The 25,136-nt window shown below is 37.7% G+C and overlaps 1 protein-coding gene across 9 annotated transcripts in view; it reads left to right on the forward strand.

The window, feature by feature from the left end:
- Positions 1-25,136, forward strand: part of PPARGC1A (PPARG coactivator 1 alpha) — a 608,512-nt gene that overhangs the window by 569,289 nt on the left and 14,087 nt on the right. For all 9 annotated transcript variants that reach the window (XM_044767642.2, XM_070506131.1, XM_070506132.1 and 6 more), the window contains 7 exons: positions 1,774-1,896; positions 2,766-2,970; positions 7,166-7,211; positions 7,321-7,394; positions 18,808-19,723; positions 20,266-20,370; positions 20,523-20,643. In XM_044767642.2, the coding sequence (XP_044623577.1) occupies positions 1,774-1,896; positions 2,766-2,970; positions 7,166-7,211; positions 7,321-7,394; positions 18,808-19,723; positions 20,266-20,370; positions 20,523-20,643 (1,590 nt within the window). The remainder of the gene's footprint in view (positions 1-1,773; positions 1,897-2,765; positions 2,971-7,165; positions 7,212-7,320; positions 7,395-18,807; positions 19,724-20,265; positions 20,371-20,522; positions 20,644-25,136) is intronic.

Genomic DNA, 25,136 nt, shown 5'->3' on the forward strand with positions numbered 1-25,136 from the left:
AGAAACATGGTAGAAAATGTAGACAACCAAAAAGAATAGACTAAAAATTCACTTGTAATTTTAAATAACCTCTCATATAAAAAAACGATTGAAATCTCCTCTTGTTTTAAGATATATCAATATGTCTATGAATTTTAAATATATGCATTATTATTATTATTATTATTATTATTATCTTGGTGAGGAAGATTGGCCCTGAGCTAACATCTGTGCCAATCTTCCTCTATTTTGTATGTGGGATACTGCCACAGCATGGCTTGATGAGCGGCACATAGGTCTGTGCCTGGGATCCAAACCCGTGAACCACAGGCCACTGAAGTGGAGCACACGAACCCAACCACTATGCCACTGGACCAGCCCCTTTAATATATGCATAATTTTTAATGGTTACATAGTATTTCATTATTTGGAGATGTCCTAATTTATTAAGCAATCCCTTACAGTGGGATATTTAGTCTCTTACTTATTTTTCACTATCATAAATTGTATAACAATTGACATATTTGTAGTTTTATTCTTAAGCATACAATTCTAGAAATAGAAGGTAGATCAAGGGGTATGCAATATTTTAAGATTTCAGAACCATAATTCTTACGAAGATTGAAAAATAATAGCATGTTTGCAACCTAAGTTACCTAAATTTATGGTAGGCAATGAAGACTGAATTTGTTGGCAATGAAGAGTGAATTTTCTTTTCAATGCAGTGCTTGACCAGAATTTTATTAGTTCTAAGACACAGTTTACCTTTTCATCTATGGTAGCCATTTGTCATCTGCCGTAAATCTGATGTAAGAGCACTATGTAAATTATGGAATGCCATCCTCCAATTTTTAATTATCCAATTTGGCATCACTTTTAGAGGTTGTTTTTCTCCCATCTCTAAGTTTTTAAATGTTAAAAACACTCCTTGTAAACATATGAAGACCCTACTTGTATTTCTTTGCATTTTGAGATTTCTGGTCTAGAGAATATCTCATAAGTCATTGTTACTTATTTATTCTCCAGTTTCTCCACTTGTCAGTGTCATTGGCTTTGCTGTCTAGTACTCTGATTTCTTTACATTGGTATCAGATGATTTTCAGCCACACAATTGGTTTAACTGGGAGCGGTTGTTGACTCAGAGTCATAATGCATGTCTGAGCAGGGAGGTCCTGGAAGGTCATGGAGTCAAATGAAGAAACAGGTCAAGAGACGTAACTGCTTTGCCTGAGCCAGAATCCATATCTCTTGACTCAACTTAGAAATCCTTTTCAGTGATAGTCACACTTTTATCACAAATATTCTTTGAATCAGTAAAAGCCCCCTGGTATATAGTTGTATATTCTTCGTCGTGGGTCCTTCTAGTTGCAGCATGTGGGACGCTGCCTCAGCGTGGTTTGACGAGCAGTGCCATGTCTGTGCCCAGGATTCAAACCAACGAAACACTGGGCCGCCTGCAGCGGAGCGCGTGAACTTAACCACTCAGCCAGTGGGCCAGCCCCCTTTTGCCTTATTTTATCTAAAAGAAAAATTAAAGTAGACAATGCTAAGTCTTGAATGTAGGAGAAGGACACACTTTCACAGGTGGTAGTGTAATGCCAAACTTTTTCTTACTTTTTAAAAATATGTTTCCTTTGGCACTATTGTGCTAAGGTGTGATATAATTAAGAATGATAGAATTAATTTTTATAAGTATAATTAACTAATTTTAAGTGTAAAATGTCAATAACATATTCTAATGCTTAAAAGATGCATAACTTTTCTTGCTTTTCCCCTTCTCTGATATGTTTCTAGCTTAAGAAGCTCTTACTGGCACCGGCCAACACTCAGCTAAGTTATAATGAATGCAGTGGTCTCAGTACCCAGAACCATGCAAACCACAATCACAGGATCAGAACAAACCCTGCAGTTGTTAAGGTACAAATGTAAACTTTTTAAAACAGGAAGGAAAGTAACATAGGGCTTTTGCTTGAGGCTATAAAACATACGATAGGGTTATGTCTATGTATTAAGTCAGCTGGGATCCTGCAGTTGCTTCGTAACGGTGAAACAGATTATGAAATGCATTTCCAAAGGTGGCACTCTAGATACTTTAAACTAGGAAGAGTTCATTCACGCTTTGTGTTTTGACGATTGGAATGGAAGTTTCGCCGTCTGTTACTCCTTGCCCACTTTATTAATACATGCAGTAGTGTGAGCTACAGTAAAATTTGCTGATAGGCTGGTATTATCTATGAGTGACTTTAAGATGCAGCATTGCCATTTTGCCAGCTGTCTAACCTGAGAAAGATTGCTCTGGAATTACCACAAAAGATCTATCTCCGCCATTAATTGGATGGAATGCTGGCAATGACATAATTCGGTTAGCGGGCTGTATTAAACAATGTTTGTCTTGCCATTCACTGTGAGTGAAAACGGAGCGTTAAGGGGTACTTAAGAGAATTGTGAATACTGGGCTCCAGCAATCAGTGGCAAATTAAGGTTTAAACCAGCTTATTTTTTTTTTTTATTCACAGTAAAGGCGCTGTAGGGTCTTGTTAGTTACATGTTGCTGAGTAGGAACATTGAAATGTAGGAGAAATGAAATAAAAAGCTGCATAAATGTCATTTAGGAATTTTAAATGTAATTTTCTTTCCTTGTTCTGCAAACAATTATTCACAGCTCATAGATCTAGCACACTTAGACTGAACACTTCATTGAAAATCTCATCTCTTCAGAAAACCTATATCCATTCTGATAAGGTTCAGTTCACTAAATTTAGCTTTCTTTATGCCTTGTTTTTAAGACCGAGAATTCTTGGAGCAATAAAGCGAAGAGCATTTGTCAACAGCAAAAGCCACAGAGACGTCCCTGCTCGGAGCTTCTCAAGTATCTGACCACAAATGATGACCCTCCTCACACCAAACCCACAGAGAACAGGAACAGCAGCAGAGACAAATGCACCTCCAAAAAGAAGTCCCACACACAATCGCAGTCACAACATTTACAAGGTAGGCTGGGGACCAAAACAATCTTTGTCACAAATGGCAAGCTTTTGTCTTGTTTTACAGCTGAGTAGTATTCTATTATATATATTTATATATATATATATATATATACACCACACCTTCTTTATCCATTTATCCATTGATGGGCACTCAGGTTGCTTCCAAGTCTTGGCTATTGTGAATGATGCTGCAGTGAACATAGGGGTGGATATATCTTTCTGAATTAGTGTCTTTGTGTTCTTTGGATAAATACCCAGAAGTGGGGAGAAAAAACCCCAAACATTCTGTCAGTGAGGGTGCTGAAGGCCAAGCAAGCATGCACTGGTCTGAGGATGCCCAAATTTCAGACTTTTGTTCCAGGCATGTCTCTCTGGAAAGAGAATTCAGCACTTTATTAGAGATGGAAAAAAAATCCTTCCTTGGACACAGGGTGAACATATCCTATTTAGCTGATATGCAGCCTAATTCACAATCACCAAAAGGCACCTGAAATGTTAGCCGGGTGGGGGGGGGGGGCAGATGAAGGAGGAAAATTGCAACATCAGATGAGGTTTCTATGAATCTCTAAATGATGAGATAATTGAAGTTCTGAGCAAACTGGGCTAGCCAATTCATTGAAGAGCTTTTATTTTTTCCCTTCTAACAGAGGGAAAAAATGAGGCAGTGTTGATTTGCTGTATATACCTTAAGAAATAGTAAATAGTATTTATGCAGCCTCTCCTGATAATTAAGTGCATTCTTCTTTTTTTAGAATACATATTATGTTCACAGATTTTATTTTGTAAATAAGGATGTGGAAATTCCTGGAATTTTTTTATTTGCTTTCTATTTTAAAAAATATTGCCCAGATTAAACTAAACATCTGGGTTGATTTTTATTATCCCCATACGTTTCTAGAAGGCTGGCACTTCTGAGATAGATTGGCGTGATTTGGGGAAAACCCCTCTTGGCAGAGATATAATTTTCCTTCTTTTTGGCTCCTTCTCTCAAAATATTCTAGTCTTAAAGGCCCAAAGATAGGTTGTTGAAAGCTGCTGTTGCTCTAAAATATTCCAGCTTCCACGTTAACGCTACCTCTAAACTTGTAGTGGGGTTAGGCATCTTCTTAAATAGCAATTATAAATATCCACCTCTTTTTTTCCTTTTGTTTCCCCAACTTCCCCTTCCAGCTGCAGAGTGGTAGCCCCTGCTCCCTGTTTTGAACCATGATTATTTCATACAGGTATGCTGTTGCTGCTGTTTTTAATAAGTATTTTCTTTCCCAGTGTTTTGAATTTCCCTCTCTCACCCTACCTCCCCATAAGCCTGGGATTTTCAGGAACTTTCCTTTAATATTTTAAATTGGCTCCTGATTAGGTTTGCCCTGATGGAAATCTCAAAATCACTCTCCATTCCTTTCTGTCAGTTCAGAGAAATGTATTTACCGAAATGGGCCAAATGCTCTTTGCTTGCTTCACTTTGATCACTCCCTCATACACATTGGCTGGAATAGTTTTTCTTAGAGCAGAACCAGCCATGTTGTGGGACTCCTTGGTGTTGAAGGCTGCAGGTGAAGGAAAGCCAGCTGTGCTGGCTCTAGTGAATGAACTGAAGAATTCACTGGGCTGCTGTCCATCTCGTCCTAGTCATGCGTTCATTTTCTGGAGCTGAATTTGAAGTCCCAAGTTCGATGAAAGCCTGTAGTCAGTGAACCCAGTCCAGCAGTACATGTTTAAAAATTGTTTTTGGAAATTTTAGTTGGTCCTTTTGGATTTTGAGGGTTTTCTAATTTTTTACATCCACTTATCACTAAATATTTCTGTAAACTGTTACAAATCATAGCAGTGAGAAATTAAATTGGCCTTGGAGGAAATATTCTTTCAGCAAGACATGCTGTATGTGGGTTTTTTTTTTTTTTTAAAGTATATGTCTGTGGTGAGGCATAAAAAAAGCTTATCCCAGAACAAAGCCTGTTGACCAAAAAAAAAAAAAGTTATTAAAGGCTTAAAAGAAAATAAATATGGCTGGCTGTTAATAACCAACAGGAAATGAATACTTAGCTTTAATAATTTAAATTATTATTCAAAATTTCAAAGTATAAAATATAGGAGCAATTAGAAACAATAACTAAGAATCTACTGAGATTTCCTTTCTTAATGTATAGTAATTTTTCTCACTGAACTTTGTGTGTACTCTCTGTAACATTGTGGGGTCAGCTTCTTTTCAGTTCCTTAGGATAATAGTCTGTGGTGTGGCCTTTAGTGCATGTTGGTGTCCCATTTATTCATTCATTTGTGAATGCATTCATTCATCAAAAATATCATGATCTGTATGTAAACATGCATTTCTGCCCTCAAGCATCTTAGATTCTCTGGTCTACCAGTCACTGGAACAACGTGGATTAAACTCCTGGTGAACCAAACCAATTGCTCCTCTAGCAGTAGCTTTTGTGAGCACGGGCTTATTCAAGAATTAAATTCTGTGTGTGGTTTGGGGTTGTACCCTTCCTATGGCCTTCTTTTCCTGTTTGTCTTTGGTCCCATTAAATATGGCTTCTGCCTATTCCTCTCTTTCCATTGCCCTTTGCCTTACCTCTACTCAACTATCAGAAATTTGGGGGTCTTCCTTTGAGCATTTCAGGTAGCCTACCCCACACCTTGAAAACCAGAATTCCAGTGACTGATTTTCAATATACATTTAGTGAGTGACATGGCACATGGTTCATATCTGTTGATATTTTCTATAGAAGCTGTATGCATTATCCCAATTAATTGCTGAGCGCCATAAAAGTTGGTAAAGTTCTAAGTTTGTTCTTTTTGAAAGGCTCATTATATCAGACATACAAAAAAAATTAATGTACAATCAGTTCATTTATCTGTATACATGAAAAAGCTGATCAATCAATGTACCTAATTTGTGGAAGACAGCATGAGCTTCATATTACTTGGATGCACGTTGGATAGATGATAAACCATTCAATTGTTTAAAAACTGAATCTAAATCTACAAATTAAATATGTAAATACTATTTATCCAAGTAAAGTACCTAATTTCAGCCTAATTTGGACATAAATAATATTTTCACATTTCAAAAGACCTTAATTACTGGGGTTGATTAATTTACTTTAATATGTATTGAATGCAATTCCTTTTGATAATAGGAGAAAGAAACCATATTCTGGGCCAACTCTGCCAGTAGCTAATTTTATGACCCTGGAAATAGCATTTAGCATCTTTAGGTCTCAGGTTTCTCATCCATAAAATAAGAAAGTTGATTCTAAAGACTTTTTTTGTTTCAAGTTATGATTTTCATTATATAAAAGACTACCTCTTGACCTCTTGAAAGTAGTTATTTTAATGAGAAAAATTGAGATAAACCTACATACATATAAATATATCTTTATAGATAAGCATATGTATACATAATATGTGGATGTGTATCCCAAGCACGTTTCTCATCGTGTTTTCCCCTCCTTCTGTTCAAAATACAAGACTGCCAAGGAGAAGCAATTGAAATTTTGGAGTGAGAAGAAGATTCTTACTCCACCCTTCATAATTGGGAAATGCCTCCTGTAGGAGGTAAGATCTAGGAGCATAAAAGGTAGTAGAGGAGCTCTCTTTGCAAGTCTCTAGGTCTCTCAACTGATAAACATTGTATCTTATTTTAGTTGTCTACCATATTTGGGAATCTGAACCCCTTTTGAACCATCAGGGTCAACGTCCACAATTTGCCACAATCTTTTAATTAATTTTCAGTGAATGGAATGGTTATTGCATGACCTTTGGCCTCATAGAAAGAACCTATTCTCAGGGCTATATATAAAATTATACATCTTAGGAGAAAAATTGACTGAATATTCATAACGTTCCGTCCTCTTGTAGTTACTCTGCTGTTTTCTTGTCTAAACAAACCCTGTAGTGTATTCCAAATGAAAATGGCAAACATCCTTTCTCTCTGATGCAAGTTTGGTATCCTTAACAAGGATGCTACAGTTTTGGGAAAATTCTGTTTTTGTGTTTTTGAATGATAGTTTACTGATGCGGTGTTGTTTGGAATTCATTTTAGCATAATGGACTATTGTCTGACTTTGATCCAATATTCAGAATTTCCTTACTTTACTTTTCCAGTTTCCAGTTTCCAACCTGACTGTAGTAGAAAGAAGACAAATCTTAAAAACACTCAATATTTCATAATTAGTTTCCCTTTTCTTTTCCTTTAGCCAAACCAACAACTTTGTCTCTTCCTCTGACCCCAGAGTCACCAAAGTAAGTATTAAGAAATGTAACCATTTTCAGAAAGGGAAGGGGGTTCTAATACATTTGGCTACAGCAACTCCATTTCAGTTTGTTTTTATAAATGTGCCATATCTTCCAGTGACCCCAAGGGTTCCCCATTTGAGAACAAGACTATTGAACGAACCTTAAGTGTGGAACTCTCTGGAACTGCAGGTAAGCCTTACATTTCACTTGGAATTTTGTGTGTGTGTGTTATATATTAAATAATAGAGTCTATTCTCTATGTGACTAATGAAATTAACAGAGTATAAACAACATTGGATAAGAAGTTATCTATACATATTTTCAGTAGTTTATTTATTATTTTTTTTTAAGAGAAGACATTTATTGTGGGTCAGGTCTGAGTAAGACTCTCTGATGTATACAATTACTTTGGATCCTCAAATAACCTTATTTTGGATTAAGACATGAAAACTTGAATAGGAGGAGAAATTAACATTTATTGATTTCCAACTCAATAAATGTGCCAGGCATATAAGTGTTTTTGGTTAATTTCACAATGACTTCATGAGGCTGGTAGTAGTTTCTCATTTTTAAGGTGAGGAAATAAGGTTCAGAGATGTTAAGTAACTTGTCCAAGATCACAGAGCTAGAAAGCAAGGAGCAAAGGTTTGAACCAGGTTTACTAACTATCAGTGCTTCACTTGGAATATTTTCTCACATTCCACCTTACATAACAGTATAATACTCTCTTATATGTTACCATTTTTATATCTTTCCAGCAAAGGAGAAAAATGAAAATATGTCCATTCACCAAAACAAAATCTTCCTGTACACTTTTAAACAATAACGATTTCCTTCACCATTTGGACTTCTGAACTCATTTAGCGAGTCTTCACTTTACATACTGAAGAGGAAAGAGTTTTGAAAACTTGGACTAGTCCCTGAGAAACTTGTTAATCTTGAAGGCGTTCCCAGGGAGACCTCTAGGTTGGTTGTCAATGGTCCCTTGGCACTAAGTGCTTTGAGTTTAGATGCTTGAACCCCCCAGGAAGTGCACTTTAGGATGTCAGAACAGCAGCTTCCTTGGCTCTGGCCATTGCTGATAAGGGGAAAGGAACAGTAAGTTAAACAAGAGGCTTTTGACCAGAGCTATGGTGCCTACACGGATTGCAGTCATTGTCACTAAGTTTAATTTCACACTTTGAGCTTGCTAAATTACCTCCTTATGAAAGGTCTATTGCATGACTGCGTGATTTGATCAAGCAGTAGAGTAGTTAATTTCATGGTATTTATATATATTTTATGTGTGTGTATACACGTATATGCATATACAAATACATCTTTATATGCATACATACATATACATATATTCACTTATAAGCACACACATGTCATTTCTTAAATAAATTATAATTTACACATATGATAAGTAACTTTTACTCATATGTATTATATGGAGTAGAGGCTTTCTTATCTGACCAGTGAGAATGAGTATCTGATGGGTTTATCTAAAAAGTTGATTAAAGTGTACGTAGTTTTGCTATTTTACTTTTGTTTAAAACATATAGATATACATTCAAATATCAAAATTTTGGTATAAGACTGAGACTTTTGCCTTGAACTTAAAGGTGCTGACTGGGAAACCATTCATCTTCCCGGCATAAACTGCACGAATAATGCCTGAGAGCTGGTATCCACTTTTTATTTCTTGCACTCTGAAGGAAAAGAATTAAAGATGTTTGTGTGGTAGTCTGAGTACAAAATCGTTCTAGAATTTTATAGTTTTCATATAAATCATAATCATAATCCCCATGTTTTCCCGGTGTTTTCTGATACCACCCACCTACAGTTAATTTGACAGTCCTTTTTTTAGTGATATACCTTTACTGGGTCTTTTTACAGAAATGGCTTTTCTTACTCATATTTTATTCACTTATATAAATGTTACTATCTTACATAATTTCACTCACCAGTATAATGGACACTAACTGGTTTGGGAAAATATACTCCCGTGGCTCATAGCAACAACTCAGCTGAAAGGACTCTGTTAACTCAGGTGTGCACAATGTTGTGGGTATTAGTTATTTTGTTTTAGAGCAGATTGAGAAAGCTTCTGCTATATATACAGTACTGAGCTTTCCGTTGAAGAAACACTTTTTATTATTCTCTGATTATAAATAACGTAAGGCTGCTATAAAAATGTCAAAAATATAAACTAGTGGAAAAAATTATTCGTAGTTCTACAATGCAAAGATATTCATAGCATTGCTTTCTATGGATATTTGTATACATCTGTGATCATTTTGTATCTATATAATTTTGCATCCTGATTTTTCAATTAACATTTTAATAAGGAATTTTTGTATCATCATAGACACTTTATTGTCAGGCTTTTAGCACGCTATGTAACGTTAGTTTGAGTAGGTACATCAAAATGTGTTTAATTGTGCTCCTATTGGTGTACATTTAGGTGGTTTTAAAGTGTTACCATTTTGGAATAGCTTTGCGTAGAAATCTCTGTTCACAGATTTTTAAATCTTATTTTATCAAAATAAATTCCTAGTAGTTAGTAATACTGAATACAAGAATATAAATATCTTGGGGGCTTCTGATAGACATTGCTTTCTGAAAGGGGTATTTCCATTTATAGTCCTATTAGCGCTATATGGATATACTGGCTTTATCCTATCCTTGCTAGCATTGGGTAACTTCATTTTTTAAATGTTTTGCCAACTTATATCTATGGACATATTTAAATTTCATTTCTTCTATTAGTGAGATGATGGTGTTACAAAAGAGCACTTAGTTTTATTCTCTTTTTGCCAGAAGTTTTAATATTTCTCTTATTGATAGATACCTAATGTTAAATAATTTAGTTATAATTTTGAAAGGTTAGTAGCCTACACTATTGAAAGGCACATAGAGATTTATAGAAGATACTTTTTCAAAATACTTAGAATCCTTAAAACTACATACAGTGGATTTATTTCTGTCAGTGAACCAGAATTTATCTCTCTAGTTTAAATCCCTTTTTCTTGGTGCTTTGAAAAATTATTGGGCACCATGGAAATCAATTTCCCAACATGTTTTTAATACCTGCTCTATTCTTGCAATACAATAGGTCTTGGTGGGTGTACAGCAAGTGTAAGACGTAGAGGCTCAACCACGTAATGCATGGGACATTGTACTTGGCCCAATAGTAGGTGCTAAATAAATGTTCTTGTGTTTAAGATGTGGGCTTATAGTTTGTTGGGAAAATAACACACATTGTACGAGTAGCATGAAAGGAAAATATTATTTATTATTGATGATGTTTTGCTACCTTCTAAGAAAGGTGGGCCCAAAGGGTGGTTTTTAGTTTGTTGAGCGTGGTGGTTATAAGTGTGAAGATACAAACTGGGGAAGCTGAGGTAGGACCGAACTGCATTACCTCACAGAAGGAATTTAGAGCTACAGGAAAACAAGGAGATGAGGAGCAACTTGGAAGATGCTGAAGGAGGCTAGAAGGAGAAGTTTGGCTTGCCTGAAGAGTGGTGTGCAGGGGAGGAGATTGGAGGAGGAGAGGCTTTTTTTGAATGAGATAATGTGGGTTTGAAATGCTATGCAATATGTGATGTTTATGATCTCCATCTCCTCTAACAATCTTTAGTAAAATTTGTTGTGTAGTAGTGTTTGGAGTATGTGACAAATACTGACTGTGCCTCAAGAGAATTAGCAAAGGGTGAAAAGAAGTTATCAAAGGGAACCCTGTAACGTGTCTTCAAGTTAAATACAATGATTGTGCGGAAGATTGAGAAGAATTATAAAGACAGGTCGGGACTGAAAGAAGCTTTCAGGCAACACCATTATGCAGCGAATGACAGAGGTGATCTATGGAAAGGAGTTTGGAGGAAATTGAGCTCTTCACAGGCTAAACTGACTTGGGCAGCCTTAAGGGAGAAACATATTTGTATCAGATTTTGAAGTGTACAGGTAGAAAGGGGAGAAGATACTGATGGAGCAGAAGCAGGAAGGCAGGAAATCAGAGATGTTTAGGTAAAAAGGAATTTGGCATGGGCAGGGAAGTCTGTAAGCAACAAGAAGATGGGGTATATACTTTCCCTGCTTCATCTTTTAATCGCTAAGACTTTTCTATGTCCTTAATCTTTTCTAGAGCTCAGTTTCCTCAATTTTAAAGTCAAATTTATAATTCCCAAATGAGATCACTGTCTGACTCTAAGGACGAAAATATGGGTTGAAACATAAAATTGCTGATATTCAACAATGTTTGACATACAAAAATGGCAGTTTCATGTGGTTTGATCTGAATTAATATACTTTATAAGCAGCAAAGCTCCAAATAAAAGTAGTCTATTATGATTTTAAAAGGGCAGACAGTTTAGCTTAGTAAAGTTGGGCAAAACCTTGGCTTTGATTTTGGGCAAACCCACGTTCAAATTCTGATCTACCCCCATCTAACTGTATGGCCTTTGCTCAACTTAATGAGTTTGATAAGACTCGGGATCCTTATGTATCAAATGAAGATGATAACAGTACTTGAATCTTATTGAGTCACTGTGAGGATTAAATGAGATAAAATATGAAAAAGGCTTAGTCGAGAGCCAGCATATGTGTTGAATAAATATTAGCTGTTTAATTACTAATTCTATGTTAACTTCATCTACTGAGGTCATTCTACCTAGCTGCTCATCTTTTCAACTTTTGACTATCTTTTCCTGTTCCCTTTCATTGACCTTAATGTTGTCTCCTCTTTGGCACTCTCATATCTAAAGTTATGTATTCTTTTTGTAGCAAAGCCCCTTAATTCCCCATGAAATTAAGAATATACTACTGTTGGTGTGAATGTGGAATGTACCAAATCAGGGCAGAAAGATCTCCTCTTTGATATTCTCTCAACATCAGCTGCTTCACTATTACTACACATTCCAGAGGTTAGGCACTCCCTAATAGGCACTTCATATATATTATCTTTTTTGACTCTCTGCCCACTTAATTTTTGAGGAAAAAGCTGTATGTTGGTTCTAGCTCTGTGGTGGACCCTGGGTTCAAAGCAGTTCTGTCTGAGTAGAGATTATGTTTCTTTGCTAAAGTTTCAATTTTAAAGATAGTAGTTGACATCTGTTATGTTAAATAGATTTCATTTCACTTGCCAAGTGTCATTGATTAGTATTGGCTGCCAGGAGCATTGTGTTGAGAAGCATTCTAAGGCCAAGTCTGTACTCAGTGGGAATGTCATGATCAATTAGTGATGTCTGCCATAGGTGCAGCAGGGGGTGGACAGGGTGGAAACAGCATTCATGTTGTTGATTTGTTGATCCTCCGTCTGCATGTTTAATCTGTTTGGTTGTGGCAGAGGAAATAGATCAAGCTGTTGCCCAGGCCTTTCTGGTGTCTTCTTTCACTGTACTCTTTACTTTCAGTGAAATTTTCTGAATATTTAAGTGGAAATGTAAAGAGTCAACAAAATTCTAAGACCTCCAGCATAATCCCTGTGCCCCATCTGCGGAGTCTTTGGGAAACAGGAGGGATGAGCTAGGAAGTTTGCTTTATTAGGTATCGCCAGCTGGTCTGACTTTGTGATTGTCCTAAACTAGCTCATTTTGACTGATAAAAAAAAAAAAACCGCTTCTCTTTTACAGGTGTAAAAACTAATTTGATTTCAAAATAACTGTTGGTAAAGCAAGATGAGAGAAAAGAGAATGCTCTTTTGGCAGAAGGCATTTAAATCTATTGCATATGGAGATTTTCAGAGTGCTAGACTCTTTTTGTTTCTGAATTGGGAATGGCAAAGCAATGTCAGCTCAACAAGATGATAGTTTTAACCGCAAGACGTGAAGGAATTTGGTTAGGGACCAAAGTGACTGACCTCAAAATTTCATATGTATATAAATTGTTTTTATCATTATTACTGTAAAAGTAATAAAAAGCAATATAACTATCTTATAAACAATTAGGGAAATGAGAAGAACAAAATAATCAGGCAACTCATCACCTTACGCACTAGGTCTTAGCAATTTTTTCCTCCATTGGTATGTTTTTTCCCCATGGTTTTGATGATAGTGGACGTGCGGTTTGGTGTCATTTATTTTTCATTTAATGTTTTCCCTCAGTTTAAATGAGCAGTCATTCAAAGTGTACTTCAGTGGACTTGTGCTTAAAAGAAACACTCATTAACCAATCAATTTGTAACTTATTCTTCTTTTATGTGTAGTTTTATATTGTCTTTTTGGGACTTCCTCCCAAAAGTTTATTCTGCTGGATGGAATGTTAACACACAGCATAAATTTGCTGTACTCTTTCAGTATATTCTTCTTTTGTATGTGACTTATCCTTGGGAAATAGACCAAAGCAAAATATGAGTGGTAGTGGATAGTTTTAAAAAGAAGACCACAGCACCAGAGAGATGGAAAGTAATTGTGACAGGTCATATAATCCATTCCTGTGCCTGAAGACTAAGAGAGAGAGACCCGACAAATCCTCTTTACAGTCCATTCCAATGTTTGGCAACTCTGACTGTCAGGAATTTCTTCCATATTTCAACCATAGCCTTCATTTTCTGTTTTTAATCTCATTCTTCTTGACCCAACATCTGGTAAGGTAATTCCTTTGTTCCTCAGTTTTCTTTTGTCAAAATGATACTGTTCAATTTCTTTTAAGGATAATGAAGCAATTTCCTCTTTCCTATCAACTTGAGGGGTTTGCCTGGAAAGATAGAGTCCCCTCACCCCCTCCCTGCTTCCCTCTTCTGCCCCAGCTTTGTAGGAAAGTGCGGGAGGGCTGGTTGATAATATCTTCATCTTCTATGAGCAAGAGTTGGGGAATTAGGCACATGTCATAGGAATGTTCTGAAGCTCTCCTGCAAGGCCAGTTTGTTCCCCAGTAAGCAGGGGTGTTATAGGAAATACTTGAAAAGCGGTCAAGACAGGGGCACGCTCAGTCAGAGCAGGATGTGGGAGGCCCCTCTGTGCCATGTGTTAACACGTTGGGTGCTGGCTCTTATGGAGCTCCGGTGAGTCCTTGTGGATGTCGAGGGTGGAGTGAGGGCACAGGAGGAGCTTCTATCAGTGGAATATTTTAACAACTGGTGTAGCAGTAACGGTTCACAGTGAGTATCAGCCCTTCCTATGTTCTCTTGACACCCACTCCAAGTTCTTGAGGCCTAAAATATGTGAGTAGAACAAGTCGCACCCCTCTCTTTGCCCATTTTCCTTTTTTGGTGAGTTTTTTAGCAAATTAGAAACTTATCTTCTCATTGTTTTTCCTTAAGAAATATCTGAATTGACATGCAACTTAAGAAAAATCCCGCTGTCAAATAAACTCTAAAGCCAGTCACAGATTTAGCAGTAGATTCTCTAAAATGTTCTAAACTATTTAAAACAATCCTGCTGAAGTCATTGGGTGGATAGTAGAGCACGAAAGGCAGAGCAGAGGAGTCACCGTTCATCAGAGTCATTCAATTAAACAAACAAACCCAAAAGAGAACTCCTCAAAGAAAATCGTTTTATGGCACGAAAAGAAAAACCAAACCAAACAAAACTTGTCTCTGATTTTTTTTAAATAAAAGGGCTGTTTAAAAAGATGACTCTAGAGTGTGTACCACTTCTCCCAGATTTGCTGTGCAGAAGTGCGTAAGTGTGAGTGATGTAGAGGCCCTTGTTTATTATAGAGCACATTTCAATGCGGTAATCATAAATATTGCTAAGGTTGTGCTCTGTTGAAATATGACCTACATACTCTTGATTGTTTGTGTTACGTGATTTGTCTGACACCCATTACATTCTGGGTAATAGCAGCCATTTGTTGCTCTGCACAGCAGGCTCTTTTGACAAAAGAAAATAGGCAGCAATAAAAAAGCTATAGTCTGAATTACATTCTGCACAGCGCTGCACTGCTGAGAGTTTGTGCAAGTGTGTTAACAATGCTCTGAACTGCCTCTTGTCAGCCTTCAGCCTGTAATGGCCATCTGTCCTCACATAAATCTGTCAAAACCTGCTAAGTTCAAGAGAGAGCATGGAATATACCTTGTACTGTCAACACCAAAATGTACACATTCCCCAGAAAATCAACACACAGGAAATAATCCGGAGGTTATGGGAGGCATTAGCACTGTTGATTTAGGCTTGTGGGATGAAACGGAGAGTCTGGCGATTAGTGGGAAGATGAGCAAAGGTAATGGCATTAAGGAATTGAGTATTGACTGCCCTCCTACCACAGGGGAAGAAATTCTGGGTAGGGGAGATGGGGTTAAAGAAATCCAATTAGTTCAGGGGCAGCAAGAGGGTTTCATGTCCCATCAAAGCTCTTAAAAGTTTGACACTATGTTAAAAGAAAAAAAATGCTTCCGACACTTTCATTTTGCTTCGTATTGTTTTGCTTTGGGTCTCAACTGTATCCGAAAATAGATTTTGAACTAGGTACTGGTGATGTTAAGTCTTGTGATCCTTGAGATTTCTCAGTCTTTCTCTAAGGTATTCTCTGATTAAAGATGTTTCAGTAAACAGAAAAAGTTTAGGGAATTATCTGACTTATTTTCCCTTCCCACCTACTCACTAATCCTAAGATAATTTCTATCCACTAAGCAAGTATTATTTATTTGTTTTAACAAGGAGTGCCAACAGAAATTTACAGCCCTGAGATTTTCCCTCACAGGATATATTTTGTTATCTCAGAGTATTTCTGTAAATTTTAAGCTTATATGCAAGAAAATATACTTACTTCAAATTTAAAAGAATTGTCTCTTTATTAAAAAAGAACCATGAAGTCCTTGGGGCTGAGTCTCTGAAATACCAGCATCTGGCATAGTATCCAACACATAGTAGGTCTTCAGTGAATGGCTGTTCAGTTGCCACAGCCTGTACAATATGTGAAGGAGGTGAAAGGCTTTGTTTTTAACTCCAAGAAACTACAATCAGGATGTTGCCACTCCCAGGAGCAACATGAGAATCAGTTATTTAAGCGATAATGAGCTTAGGTACTAGGACAAGGGTTTCAAATGTTCAAGACTAAAAAGAATTTCTATATTTAAAATCCCTAGATAGCTGAGCTATTTTTAGAAGTAGTCTCTCTTTAATAGTGGCCTAATTTGGTGTTTCTGAAGTTTATGGTTTCTTTTTATAAGTCTACAATGTCAGTCAAAATACATATACCTGAGTACAAGAGAGTGTGTCATGGGCTCTCTAGGACAGTGGCTCTCCATATGTGGGCTGTGAACTACTTCATTAAAAATGTTTAACCAGCTTCCCAAGCGATCCTTGGGCCACTGAAATGTGAGACCGGCTACTGAAGGTGGATCTAGAAAAATAAAAATAAAAGTGAGTAAAATTTTTTGCAAAAATAAGCCCAAGCGACCTTCCACTGAGAGTTTCTAATCTATTTGGAGAGAAAAGATATAATTCACATTCAAAAAAGATAAGCAAGAATATGTAGCAATATCTGATAAGTATCAAATGAGTGATCTGGGCAGTAAATTATTGGAAAAGTAAAATTTACCCTAATTTTGGTATTTACCCTAAATTTGGTATTTAATTTACTCTAATTGTGGTACCATGAAAAGCTTTACAGAGTTGGATTTTAGAATGTTGAATGTCATTTCCCCCAGTTCAACGGCTACATCATTTGGAATATTTTGTTACTCACTCAGCAAAGAGAGATTATTCATCATTATTTCTTTGGGCATCTTAGCTGCCCGTGAGAAATATTTGAGAACTTATATCTTTGCTGGGCATTAATATCTTTACATATGTTGTCATGTAATTGAAGGTAGCATGAGGTAGAAGTCAGTATGTATGAATAGGACAGTGCAAAAGGTAAAGAAAAGAAGGAAAAAAAGAGAGGCAGAAGAAAAGATTGACCATATAGGAATTTCTTAGCTTGTGTAAAAGATGTATTTGTCCATGAAAGAGAGAACAAAGGGAGAGTGTGCTTCAGCGAGGCAGGTGATGCAGTCAATAATATGTCACCTCCCTATTATCTAGAAGCAGAGAGAGGGGTAGACATACAGTAGGCTGCTAACGAAGGGAGGCTTTTTGGAGAGTCAGTGTGTCTCTTCTCTTCGTGTTTGCATTTCTCTGTCTTTCTGAATGGGATGGATTCTCAGAGTCAAACCACTTTGCATTTTTCTATCTTTTCTTCCCTCCTTTAGGGAGAATTTGCTATGCATAATAAAAATTGCCAAATATTGGCATAAAACATTTTATCTTGGAGAAAAGATTAATTTCTTCCATCTCTTTATTGTAAAGTAGGAGAGAGAGACAGCATCTTCTGTTCATACCAAAATTTCGGGTGGCTTTCAGTGACCTACTTCGTTCTTTATGTATGTAATTTTTTTTTTCCAGCGAGGTAGAATTTCTCTGCGTTTCCTTGAAACGTGTAGTTGCCTTAAGTGCCCCCCCAGGCTTGGTAGCGGACTCGAAGTTCTTTCTTGCTGAGTCGTGTTCACCCATCCTCCGAAATAGAAAGTGTATTGTAAACTAAAATGTTCCCTTGTAAGCATAAAGTCATTTGAACTCCAGCCTGCCCTTCTTCAAAGTTCCTTGGAGTCTGGAGTCATTTCACAATTATTCTTCCTCAGCACAGAGCGATGAGTACGACTTACAAAGGGGTGAAACGTAATGGAGGCAACCCTGCTTCACAGACTCTCTCACAATGACTTCTGATGGAATTTTCTGCTCTTCGGTAAAAAATCAGGAAAGGCAATAACTAATGAGTTCTGCCACTTCTTCCTTTCCGTTTCATTTTTTTAATTAGTTGCTGAAGCTTGGATTCTTTTCAATCCTTCAGCCTCATACCCCACCCTGCTGTTGTGCTCTAAATAAAACGGTCTGCTGGCACTGCAATATTTAGTGCTCCTGTTCACTTAGGTTTCTGTTGCAGAACCATATTTTAGACAGAATGTATTAGTTATGCTTACAAGAATGTATTATACCTACATTAGCCATGGTTTACTAAGTTAATGAACTGTGGAGACAAGGAATCATTGCCATCAAGTTGTGGAGTTGTCTATTTCTCTGCATGCGTCTGCTGTATTTTACTGGACTGACTTTGAAGTTGCCTACGTCATTCCCACGCTGCCACACATTTGCTGTCATCCCATCTTTTTTTTTTTTTTTTTAAGTTGCCTAATGCTTTGGCTCCACAGGTAGATTTCCTTGATTGGACAAAAAGCCTTGAGCCACCTGCATCTTCACAGCGTTCTTTGGAGACAAATGCTACCAAAGCTACTCTGTAATTCCCCTGAGTCCCACTGCGTTAATTTTCCATAGCGCAGACTATATGATGCCCTTGAAAATGCAGGCTCTGGTAATGCCTGGGGCCGTGGAGGCCGGTAGTGATGCGTTAATGTTTTCTGGAAAGCAGGATCTGTTAGCCTTGGTGTTTGAAACACAAAATATTATGGCTCTCACTGCTGCCTGGCATCGTAGATCCATCTTTTCTTGGTGACAGAGGGTTAGGGAAAGAGTTACTTTTTCAGGGCTTGTCATGAATTTAGTTTCTTCTTCACTCAGTTTTAACCATTGTCTGAATCTTGGAAAAGTTAGGAAATGTACCCTGGCATTGAAGAACCTTATTTCTGTCTCTTTTCTCTTTTTCTCTTCCTTTTTGTTTTTTCCTTTTCTCACCTTAGGCTTAACTCCACCCACAACTCCTCCTCACAAAGCCAACCAAGATAACCCTTTCAGGGCTTCTCCAAAGCTGAAGTCCTCTTGCAAGACTGTGGTCCCTCCGCCATCAAAGAAGCCCCGGTACAGTGAGCCTTCTGGTACCCAAGGCAATAACTCCACCAAGAAAGGGCCCGAGCAGTCTGAGTTGTACGCACAACTCAGCAAGTCCTCAGTGCTCACCAGTGGACACGAGGAAAGGAAGGCCAAGCGGCCCAGTCTACGGCTGTTTGGTGACCATGACTATTGTCAGTCAATTAATTCCAAAACGGAAATACTCATTAATATATCACAGGAGCTCCAAGACTCTAGACAACTAGAATATAAAGATGCCTCCTCCAATTGGCAGGGGCAGATTTGTTCTTCTACAGATTCAGACCAGTGCTACCTGAGAGAGACTTTGGAGGGGAGCAAGCAGGTCTCTCCTTGCAGCACCAGAAAACAGCTCCAAGACCAGGAAATCCGAGCTGAGCTGAACAAGCACTTCGGTCATCCCAGTCGAGCTGTTTTTGACGACGAAGCAGACAAGACCAGTGAACTGAGGGACAGTGATTTCAGTAATGAACAATTCTCCAAACTACCTATGTTTATAAATTCAGGACTAGCCATGGATGGCCTGTTTGATGACAGCGAAGATGAAAGTGATAAACTGAACTACCCTTGGGATGGCACGCAATCCTATTCATTGTTTGATGTGTCGCCTTCTTGTTCGTCTTTTAACTCTCCATGTAGAGATTCCGTGTCACCACCCAAATCCTTATTTTCTCAAAGACCCCAAAGGATGCGCTCTCGTTCAAGGTCCTTTTCTCGACACAGGTCGTGTTCCCGATCACCATATTCCAGGTCAAGATCAAGGTCCCCAGGCAGTAGATCCTCTTCAAGGTAAACCTTGTCAAAACCCACCCAAAGCATAAGGTGCTCCCAGGAATTCAAAAAACACATTCAAAACCCACAGACAGCCCAGCCCCTCACCACTACATTCCCAGTGCTGCTGGAACTAATCAGATCGTTGTTCCACATGCATTCCTCCCGTCTTCTCTTAAATCTGTCAGCCTTGAGCACAGTGCCTTGAGCCAGTCAGATCAGAGAGAGCATTTGTAAGAGACTTGCTCATCTAACTTTTTCCATTACCTAGAGAGCTCCCTGTGCCAGGGTAGTGGAGATCCACACAAGATAGAGCTGACAGTGTAACAGACTGGCGTTTCGTGTTAACATCAGTAAGAGACGCTGGGAGAGCACACATCACTCCCAGACTTCTAAGCTGACTAGATGATCACAAACTGTCACTGGAAAATCTCACTAGGAGCTAGGAAGAAAAAGCCGGTTTACATAATACGGTGTTCCAGGGCATATTCAGTCGTGCCGATAAACTGGGGTTCAGTGGCAGCGGCAAATGCCCTTTGTGTTTTTCTTCTCTCTCTCAGATCTTGCTACTACCATGAGTCAAGCCACTGCAGGCACCGCGCACACCGAAATTCTCCCCTGTGCGCGAGATCACGTTCAAGATCGCCCTACAGCCGTAGACCCAGGTAATGATGCGTGCCGTTTTCCTTCGGCTCCTCTCATCCCCTCCTTTAGATGACAAGATGTTATCTAAAACCCTCCCCCCTCCCCCGTTTATTATTCATTTTGCTCATGCAAATGGAGGTGGTTGACTTAATGATGAAGTTATGTTTCTCAGGTATGACAGCTACGAGGAATATCAACATGAGAGGCTGAAGAGGGAAGAGTACCGCAAAGAGTATGAGAAGCGAGAGTCTGAAAGGGCCAAACAAAGGGAGAGGCAGAGGCAGAAGGCAATTGTAAGCAGCTTGGAGCTAACTTTCATTTTAATGGAGGGTTTCTTTTCTTTTCTTTTTTTTTGTTTTTGTAGATTAGAAAATAAACTGAAGCTAAGGCTTTCTTAGAATGTGCAATATTCAGCCTTTTGGCTTTACAACATCAATGAGTCCGCAATCCCTCTTAACACAGGTTATTGGGAAACAAAATGTTAAATCAGCGTATTTCTCATTCGTACTTCATATTTCTCATTCATTTTGAAGCTCATTACTGTTTCCAACTTTGGGGTTCAGAAATGGAGGGAGTAGAGATTTATTTAGCCAAATACTGCTTCCATCTGGTTAGAGGATGAGCTGTGCTTACTGTTCTTTGCTGCTTCGTCTCTGAATGGAAAACGAGGAGATATTGCCGTTTGGTTTCAGTTTTTGCTGTTTGGCAGATGTGAGGATTGGATTGTCTGTGAAGAGACTGGGTTCAAGTTAGATTTAAAGGAGGCAGCAGAGGAAGACTTGCTAAGAAACTCATCATTTCTTACTTGTGCTGGGCCAACACCTAGCAGGGTAGTTGACACATCCACGTTTCTTGCAAACTACTTTCCAATAGCCCATTGGGTATTTTGGTATCACTTACTGTGGGTATTACATTTACTTGACATATAGACAGTACTGACCCTTTGGTGTAAATATCTAGATTATGTTACACCTGTTTGTTCTCTGTGGATCAGTACCTTTTTAGCAGCTGCTTACTAATGGGTAGACTTTACCCCTTGTTGCGTATCAATCAACTTTGGATAGCAAAAGTGACGCACTCCAATTGTCAGCATCCAGTCTTGTTCATGGCAGACATTACTAATCAATTATGGAATTCTTTCCCACTTAGCCCTCATAGAGACTTTGGGTCTTTCCCAACACAGTGCTCTAGGGAGCCCTGACTAATCAATCAGAAATGGCACTGCTTTGGTTCATTGCAGCTGCTCGTCTGTGCTAGCTTCTAAGTGTCATTTCAGTGAAGATCAGCTTTTGACATATCTTACATATAAGCTTACCAAGGTTTAAGGAAATGGCTTTTTACGGTAAAGGTTAGATTTATATGATACCTTTAAGAAAACCCACTACCATCAACAAAATCTTGGAAAACCTACATAAAAGAGCTGACTAATGGAGTCAAAGTCAAGTACTGGCCAATAGTTATCAGCTAGAGGAAAAAGGTTAACTGAGAGGTTTGTTAATCACAGGCACTCAAGGAGAAAGAAGGGAGAAGTAATTGAATACTTAGGCTAAAGGTCTAGGGTGTTTGCTACCATTTAACTTTGAATCTGCATAAGACTGAATCAAAGGCCTTGAGCGGATTACAACACTTTTCCCCATTTTTCTCAACTTTCAAATGAGCTGTGATATTAAGATCTGCCAGAGTATCATTAGTTAACACTCAATAAGACTAATGAAAATTAAAAATTCAATTTTTCTAATTTTGCTGTATTTAATTAATAGCCTATTCAATAATTATAATAACTCACATTTATATATAGCCATATAGTTTACAAAGCCTTTTAATATGGCACATTGCAGTTAATCTTTACAAAAGAGAATCATGTTGGGCAAGCATGTAGGAAAATAGTTATTTCTGTGATTGCAAATTCCTATTTTATAAAACCCTTCATGTTTCTTCCCAAAAACATGACTTTAAAGAGAGAGAGTAATAGTATCATCATATATTTGCTGATTTGGGCAAAATACACCACCACTATAACCAAAGCTGTGTAGATAAATGGCAGGTGCTTATTTTATTTCTTCCAAAGATAATTTAGTGCCAGATACTTAACTAGAACATGTAAAGGGAGGGAGGTGTCTTTCTGTTAGTTTGGCTCTTCCCAAAAAGCCAAATAGTGTAACTGGTCTGCACTCAATAGTTGATACCTGGGACCAAAGTACTCTTGAGGTCACTAAGCTCAGACTGGAAGCAGATGCCACCCTCCCTTTCCTTTGTGTCACAGATCTTGACCAGTTCCTTACTCAATTCTTTGACTAAGACAATCTTTATCAGCACTTTTTGAAAGATGACTTAAATGGCGCATGTCAACTTGGCTTACATTAAGCCATTATAAATTAGCTAGATATTTGTGAGAATTTTGGCTTTGAGATTTTTTTGTTTTTGTTTTGAAAAAGCAGATTAAAAACTAAGACAGAGATTATTTACTTTACCAACACAGTAAACTATGGACAGTAAGAACTTAATATAAAGATTTGGGACTTACTGTTAAACCAGTTTCCACTTGGACAATTATATGCTATTTCTGCTTAGCATAAGTGAAAACTCATGCCTCTTTATGTGACAAACATTTGCTAGATGCTTTGGATTAAAATTAAGACCTGGTCCCTACATCCAGGGAGCTTCAAGTCTACTGGCAGATAAAGATATACAAATAGGCAATAGGATGTGTGTAGTGCTATTGTAGAAGGTACATCAAAGGTCCTGTGTGCATATGAGTGGACACCTGGACCTAAAAATGAGAGAAGGTATCCTTGGAGAGGGTGAGATTGATATGAAACCTAAAGAGAGGGAGAGGGCAAAGATTTTCTACACCTGTGCTGTCCAATATGATAACCATTAGCTACACGGCAAATTCAGATAGTCTTGAATTAAGATGCACTGTAAGTGTGATTGGATTTTGAAGACTTAGTACAAAAAAGAAGTGCAAAATACCTCATTAGTATTTTTTATATCAACGACAAGTTGAAATGATAATATTTTGGATATGTTGAGCTAAATAAAACATATTATTAAAATTGAAATTCTTGTTTCTTTTTAATTTTTCAAATGTGCCTCTTAGAAAATTTTAAATTACATATGCTGCATTATATTTTATTGGACTTTGCTATTCTAGGCAGAAGCTATAGCTCATATTAAGTCTCTGGCAAAGAGTGAGGAAACTGCTAGTCATTTAATTGAATACTGGGACACAGGAGTGGTGTGAGATAAGTCTGGAGGGCTCTATGGAAGCCAGATCCTTAAAGGGTCCTGTAGGTCATGATAAAGCTTTTGAAGTCTGTCTTGGAGGCGTAGGGGAACTATTTAATGAGTTTACCCACAGGAAGATTTCCTGATTCATTTCCTTCCCCAGAATGATCTTTCTTGTGCCATAATGCATTTGTGAAGTATATTTTTATGAACTTGGGCACAGAGATACATGCAGTGATTTTTGACTCATTTGACTAGATTAGCTTGAAAAGTCATTCATGAAACAGTTACAGGAACTAGGGCAGTCTGCCTAAGTTGGTAAGGTAAGTGATTTCCATTCAGATTTTTGAGACACGCTTAAAGTAATGCAGAAGAAGCAAATATCATTTGGAATATCTTGGGTGCAGTGCTGGATTATCTATTAATTCAGATCAATCCAATAATTTAGGGATCAGCAAAGCAGAGGCTCCAAAAGGAAATGAAAAAAGTAGTGTTAAAATCATGTAATAATTGATATTTTGCAAAATTAAAGTAGTCTTTGCTACTTTTGTCTTGTGCTCTGTATTGCTTTTATTTTGAGTTCCATCAGAAGGAGATGGTTTAGGAGGTCTATAAACTTTTGAATGCTTATGCCTCTAAAAGTCCTTATCCAGACCAACTTGAGTACACCAAATCAGAGACATGAGAGAAGACTAATAATTAGTAATTACTAACAGAATCATATTGCGGTTGAATATTGCCATTGTTTCAGTTGCTACTTTCCTCCAATTTCCATCTAAACTCTTTCTCAAAAACCAATTCACCCTCTGCCTTTCTGAGGGTTATAGGCTTGAAATAATTCAAGTCGCACTGGAATTCTGCAAGCCAGAGTTTAGTACTTAATGTCTAAACTACCACTGCTCTAATTTCTTATGGAGTTCTAAGTCCAATTCCATTTGCAATCTGCACAGTTTTCAGCTGGAAAACATGATAATGAGATGTTAATTTAAAGGGCGAATCTAGGCATTATGATATGGCTCAGCGCTTAAAACCAGAACCAGATGTGCGTGGGCAATGACCATACCATTTCATTTCTCTTCTTTCTTGGTCAGTGTGCAGCCCAGGACCCAGGACCAGTGCATCATTACTGATAATTATCAGCTTCTTCCAAATGAAAAAAAAAATTGTATAATTTCTCTGTAGTTATCTTTTTGGAGAAAGTAATATTTTCTATACATGCCTTTTTCAAGAGATAGTTCATGTGGGTGAATATCTGTTATGTTTTGAGTCTAAGTTCACTATTTAGAAATGATCAGTTTTATCAAAAGTAGTTATACATATTCTCAGTCTATAATTTTAACGTTTTCTGATTTATCAGTGTGTTTGCTTACATCTTAGTTCTTACTTGCATGTTAGCTCTTAAGTAGACTAACCTGAATTTATTCATATTTAGCCAACCTTAGACACTAAGGAGGAATATTCCTATATACTTGGGTGGGGGTAACTTTGGAAAACTGAATGCCGTAGGTTTGTTTCTCCCCTGAGAGTGCCTCTAGCAGTAGGCACTTATGGAATGCCT

This window comes from Equus asinus, chromosome 3, assembly GCF_041296235.1.
Source record: "Equus asinus isolate D_3611 breed Donkey chromosome 3, EquAss-T2T_v2, whole genome shotgun sequence".
NCBI classification, from domain to species: domain Eukaryota; kingdom Metazoa; phylum Chordata; class Mammalia; order Perissodactyla; family Equidae; genus Equus; species Equus asinus.